Genomic DNA, 6,030 nt, shown 5'->3' on the forward strand with positions numbered 1-6,030 from the left:
GTGTTGACTCATAGTTGCTAATCACCAGCTGCATGTTATGACATCTTTCTCTGCTTTGAGCAAAATATTCATCATAGAACAATGTCCACAATGTCTCTCTTATCTTTGGATCAAAATAATTATAATACCAGATATTAGTTAGCAGGTGTTCTACGTATCTACCCATTGCATGAAAAAGTATTAATGTAGTCTATCCAGAGGCATGGTATTATGAAAACGTAGTAGAGTTTTGTTATTATTTACATATTATTTTATATGTTTACCATATATGTCACACAAGATCAGCTGGACGGACAAAGCAAAAAGTCAAAATCGGTATAAATTTAACTTAAAATGCATCGTATTAAAATGACTTATTAATGCTCCTAAAATTATTGTGGATTGTGTCTTAAAATCAAATTGTGAAGGACGATACCTAGTGAGAAGAGATATAGATACCCTACTAGATTATGCTTTCATCATTAACAGGTGAATCTAAAACCATACCTAATGTCTATATGTTGTGTACATGGGCCTCTTTATGAGGGGACTACCAAGAGCCCCAGTGTTATGAGAGGCATTTGCAACCCCTGGAATTTTGTTTATTTACTTACAGTATTTCTAAGTAATTGGGGTCATAATTAAATTTCCGGATAAAGTAGCTGGGTGCCTGCACTTTGATTCCAAAAATAGTAGAGGCTCTCTGTGTCATGGTCCCTCTGTCATCGTCTAACTCACTGTTTTCTGTCTGTCTTATTCCACTTGTGCTTTCTGCCTCTCCTCTCTACTGTCCTCGTTTGTGTGTCTACGTGTGTGTTGTGGTGTTCTGGATTTTATGCAGTGGCCTTACTTAAGGGAATGGCTGTGCTTAAGTCTTTGCTGAATTGTTGAGCTACTATGTCAGTGTAAATCCCAGCTCTGGTACTAGTTGGTTTGCTACTTTTGTCTTGTAAAGAAACTTACCTGTGTCCTCTTGTATACAGTAAACCTGCAGAGTTACCTGTTAGAGACAAGTGGTGTACAAACTGTGGAGAGCTGACTTGGAGAGAATCCTTGGGATTTGGGAATCGGGACTATCACTGTTATGGGATTCATGTTTGGGATTGTCATTGCACATTCTCTACTTTGTAAATAAATTCACTGGTCTTTTAAGAGTCCTGCATTTGAGACCTGCTTTACCTGGTGGCAAACATGACACTCTGATTTGCACAACTAACAAATTATACAAAATAGATTAGCCTACCCAACAATCAGGCTTTCCTCTAAGGCTCCGCTAATTTATTCTGTCTAGGTGAATGCTGCACACTGAGTCATGTCTTTCCCTAAAGAAGCAAAATCGGGCTATAAAAAAAGATAAAGAAAGGAGAACAAGAGAAAGCAACCAAAGGGAAATTAGCTGTTAACATAGGAAGGTGAGCAACTAACAGGTTATGGATGTTTTACTTAATAAAATACAGTGAGTGAATGTCAGTTTTGGCTATACCTACAAAAATAATCCAACACAATTTAATTGATGGGGGTGTAGGTGAAGAGAGAGAGAGGCAAATAAAGGTTGTGATGGGAAAAATGAGAAGGCAGAATATGTTAGACAACTCAGATCTTAACTTTAAAGATTTTCATGACATGGTAATATGTAAATTACAATGAAGAAAATACTATTACTACCACTACTACTAATAATACTACGACACGCAAAATGCATCCAACCAGAAAATAACTGTAGACTGTAGTATGCTCAGAAATGACAGTTAGAATATGATGAGATTTTAAAAATGTGTAGACTCATAGATTTTTTTTTATTACATTTGGCATATGACCAGTTCATTACTGCCAACCCCAATGACCACTACAGAGTGGCCAATACAGTTATTGACTCAATTATTAATCATTAAAAAAAAATCAAAAAATGCACATGAGATATGGATTGTAAAAGTAAAGGGGGGGGGGGGGGGGGGGGGGGGGGGGCGGCACAGAGACTGCTTATGTATAGGGCAAAGAGTTTTGTGCTGTACCTCTGGTTGTGTATTCAGAGTTACAGTAAAACTATGCCTCATTTTACATGGTAGCTTGACAATACCCAGTTACAAATGTTGGGTCTAATCCTATTGTGTGTTTATTACAGGTAGTAACACACAACACTTCACTATTGTCTTTATTTTTGGCTGCTGGCATGACTACATATTTGCATGTTACGCCATTCACTTATATGCAAATAATGCAGTGTGTGTCTGTATATATATGTTTATAATAAGAATAAATTAATAATTGTTTAATTGTTTTTGTGCATTTTACTAGTAGGTTTTTCAATCTTTATTTATCTTACAGCTTGCATCAGCTGTGTGAATTTACAGTTTTCATTCCCTTTATCAGGTTTTAGTTCTATAGTTAAGTGGCCTCCAGTTAAGGGTGTGGTGGGTGTTCAGGGAGTTCACTCATTTTTCATGGTGATATGGTTTATTGGCATAGTTTATCAGTGCCGTTAAATGTATTTGGATCCATGTCAGATTTCTCAGTAGTTGAATACTCTAGGAGTCTCATCAGTGGGTGGTTAGATTCACTGCTGTCTGTTCCCTCTGCCTCTCCTGTCTTAGAATTTTAGCAAATGTTTAATTATTACCAATTATGGCTGATAATTCACAGTGACTCTTGTAATACACGCATTTAGTGCCACTCACAACATTAAGCAGTAGCCAGCTCAACGTGGACAACATGCAGTTCAAGATAATTCAGTTGTTGTTAGTAATGTATTAGTGCTGTTTTTTTATTTATTTTAGCATGTGTTTGGGCAATTCTTTGTGTCTCATGCTGCCCAGCAGCTCATAAATGGAGAAAGACAGTGATCATTTTGAGTAGCACTGCAGATTTGTAAAGTTGGTTTTACCTGCAAAACTGACATTGCTGAAAATGAACAAAAACTGGTTTGTCAGTACAACCTTTTGGTGAGTTTAAAGATTCTTTTTAATTACCATCATGTTTTTACACCTGCATAACTGTTGTACCCTCACAAACTCCACTATTGTTATAGTAATTTATGCTGCTTTCTTTTCTTTTCCATTTCATTCTTTTGTATGTCTGTTTTTTTTTAGCACTTCCCATTCTTTCATAAAGTAAATAATACACTGTACTTGTATTTATAAAGACTTTCCACTTGATGGCGCCAACAAAAAGCTTTTTTTTCTCTCTTAAAGCGTTACCCTTTTATTTAATAAGGAAAGTGTCTTGAACTGCAGGACCTTAACTAAAATATTGCCTTACTCAAAGAAGATATTATTTGGCATTTTTTAAACCTGCATATATTTGTTTTGATAGATAGCTTTAATTATTTTTTGTGCAATGGGTTATATGTATGTACATCTTCAGAATATGTGCAGTTAACCATATATTGACAAAGTAAACTTCATAAATAATATACTTAAAAGGATATTGTTAGTTACCAGAGAAGGAACAAATCATCAAGTATTTCTGGCTAATAATGGAAAACATGCGATGTATGTAGAAATAAAAATGCTCTTAAATCAAACATTTAAGAACAGGTGATGTATTTTTAAGTTCACATTGTTAAAAAAAAAGATTAACTTTAAATCAGCTCCTGGGATGAAACCAATAATTTATTTCCTTTCAGCAGTTATTTTGGTAAGAGTGAATAATTCAAGATAGATTTTACTGTGAATCACTGTCTGAAACCAAAGATGCCGAGTCACCAAGCACAATCATTTATGATAAGCATCAATTATATTCAAGAACATATAAATTAGCAGGGACATCTGTATCATAGTGCTAGCTACATAAAACCCCAAATATCAAACAGCCAACAAGTAAACTCAAAATTTATATCAAACAAGCCTTCACTAAAATATTTGACCAAATTATATGCTAAATTGAAATCCATTCAACATTTCTCCATCTATTTTAGATGTATGAATAATATTTATGCATGGAAAACACATCCCAGCTTGATGATATTGTTGTTACCCCTATTTTGTGACAGTTGCATAGAGAGTTGGCTCTGCTGCTGGAGGATTGGTGGCACCGCCCTGCACAGGAGAGGAGCCATTTCTATTACTGTCAGGGTGTCTGTTTGCATCCTTCTAAAAATCAACAGTGGCACAGTGGACCAGGGGTCCATTCTTCGTACCTCGCTAAGTAAGTTAGCTGGATTTGATTGTTGACGATTTCGCGTGATCTTGAATCATTCGGTTCTCCGAAGCTCATCCGGGACTTGCTGTCATAGCAACAGATCCGTAAGCGTAAACCTGCTTGGGAGCAGGCTTACTTTATGTAAACAAGATTAGATCGCGGCCACTCAGGTATGTCCGCTGCATTTATACGAAAGCAACAGCGATATTTTGCCACTGTTTTACCATAAATAAATATTATCAATGTAACTAAAGATAATGCAGCATTTGATTCTTTTATTGATTTCATACAGATACATACAGGTCATTTCTGAAAAAAAGGGAAATGTACTATCAATCATTCTATGTCATGTAGTAGATTATGTCAGATGTAATTCATATTTTAGGGTAGTAATAGTAAATTACTACGTGCAATCAAGATGAGAGACCACGGCTATAAAAGCGAAGGTGGATTTGGGAAGTCTGTCGCAGCCATGTCCTGTCCGTTTGTAGGCGAGCAACCCATTGCGGAAGGTGCAAGATTGATAAGGAGAGTTTACAGAATTCAGCGGATATTGCGGGATAGACAGGATCCTTTAGCTCAGTGCGACAGTGTGCTCATAGAGAGATATCGATTTTCCCGTGAGGGTATTATTTACTTAACCAACTTGTTGGATCCCTATGTTAAGAGTTCCACTCACCGTAGTCGGGCATTAACAACTGCACAAACTGTGTGCATTGCCTTGCGTTTCTTTGCGAGTGGCACGTTTCTGTACGCTGTTGGAGACGCAGAGAACATTGGCAAGAGTGCTGTCTGCCGTTCCATTCGCAAAGTATACCTGGCACTCAAGCATTTCCTGGGTGTGTTTGTGGTTTTCCCAAGCCACGTGAGACCACAGGTTGTCAAACAGGGCTTTTTTGCCATTGCAGGTACATGAAAATCGATAATGAATGTGATGCAATCATGACCTATGTCTGTAACTGTAGCGCGATTGTCCGCAGGCTTCCCCAATGTGATTGGTGCCATAGACTGCACACACATTGCAATCAAGGCCCCCCCAGGCCCCAATGAAGGGGATTTTGTCAACCGAAAGGGGGTCCACAGTATAAATGTGCAGGTGAGTAATACTAATATTTCAGATGGTAATATATAATGGAATGGAGTGTGTTCACATATACTGAAATCTCTTAGATGTTGTGTGACTCCATGTGCCACATCACAAATGTGGAAGCTAAATGGCCCGGATCAGTGCATGACTCAAGAATCTTCAGAGAGTCAGGGTTATGCACATTATTTGAGCGTGGTAAGAAAAAGAGACTTATTTTGATATGTCATACTTATTTTGATATGTCATACTTATTTTGGGCCTAACATAACAGCATTTCACCATTATACAGGGGCCTACGATGGGATTCTCCTTGGAGACAGGGGTTATGCATGCAGGCAGTACTTCCTGACACCGTTCCCTGACCCCAACCCTGGGCCACAGACCCGCTACAATGCAGCTCTAGCCAGGACAAGGGCACGCATTGAAATGACCTTTGGGCAATTAAAGGGGAGATTTCAGTGTCTGAAAGGTCTGAGGGTTGCACCTGACAGGGCATGTGACATTATTGTTGCATGTGCCGTACTGCACAACATTGCCACCATCAGAAAGGAGAGGACCCCCGTGGTGGAGGTGCAGCCTGTTGATGACCTCCAGCCAGTGCACTTGGACCAACCTAGTGGCAGAGCTCCACGGGACAGAATTGTGCAACACAATTTCGTATATTAAACACTTGACAAAACATATTTTCCTTTGAGATTTATTTGGGCATCTTTTGCCGTCTCATCCAACAGAAGGCAGTCATCATTTGCCTGGAAAAGAAAATCATATATACTGTACCACGCAAGGTTACCAATAGTGCTCTGTATGAAAGTGTATTGTTACTTACT

At 38.2% G+C, this 6,030-nt stretch overlaps 1 protein-coding gene across 1 annotated transcript; it reads left to right on the top strand.

Annotated features, from left to right (window-relative positions):
* Positions 1-4,588: 4,588 nt before the first annotated feature.
* LOC134628686 (putative nuclease HARBI1) lies at positions 4,589-5,872 on the top strand. Its single transcript, XM_063475433.1, has 4 exons — positions 4,589-5,024; positions 5,097-5,212; positions 5,287-5,398; positions 5,493-5,872. Exons 1-4 carry the CDS (start codon positions 4,589-4,591, stop codon positions 5,867-5,869), a joined length of 1,041 nt encoding a protein of 346 aa, XP_063331503.1. The 3' UTR covers positions 5,870-5,872.
* The last annotated feature ends 158 nt before the right edge of the window (positions 5,873-6,030 follow it).

Source organism: Pelmatolapia mariae, linkage group LG6, assembly GCF_036321145.2.
Source record: "Pelmatolapia mariae isolate MD_Pm_ZW linkage group LG6, Pm_UMD_F_2, whole genome shotgun sequence".
Lineage (NCBI taxonomy): Eukaryota > Metazoa > Chordata > Actinopteri > Cichliformes > Cichlidae > Pelmatolapia > Pelmatolapia mariae.

What these genes read in the sequence shown, in the direction of transcription:
- LOC134628686 (XM_063475433.1), top strand. Translation starts at nt 4,589, where the DNA reads ATGTCCTGTCCGTTTGTAGGCGAGCAACCCATTGCGGAAGGTGCAAGA. An exon ending in TCCACAGTATAAATGTGCAG is followed by an intron (nt 5,213 to 5,286) that starts GTGAGTAATACT and finishes GAAATCTCTTAG; the next exon opens with ATGTTGTGTGACTCCATGTG. An exon ending in ATGCACATTATTTGAGCGTG is followed by an intron (nt 5,399 to 5,492) that starts GTAAGAAAAAGA and finishes ACCATTATACAG; the next exon opens with GGGCCTACGATGGGATTCTC.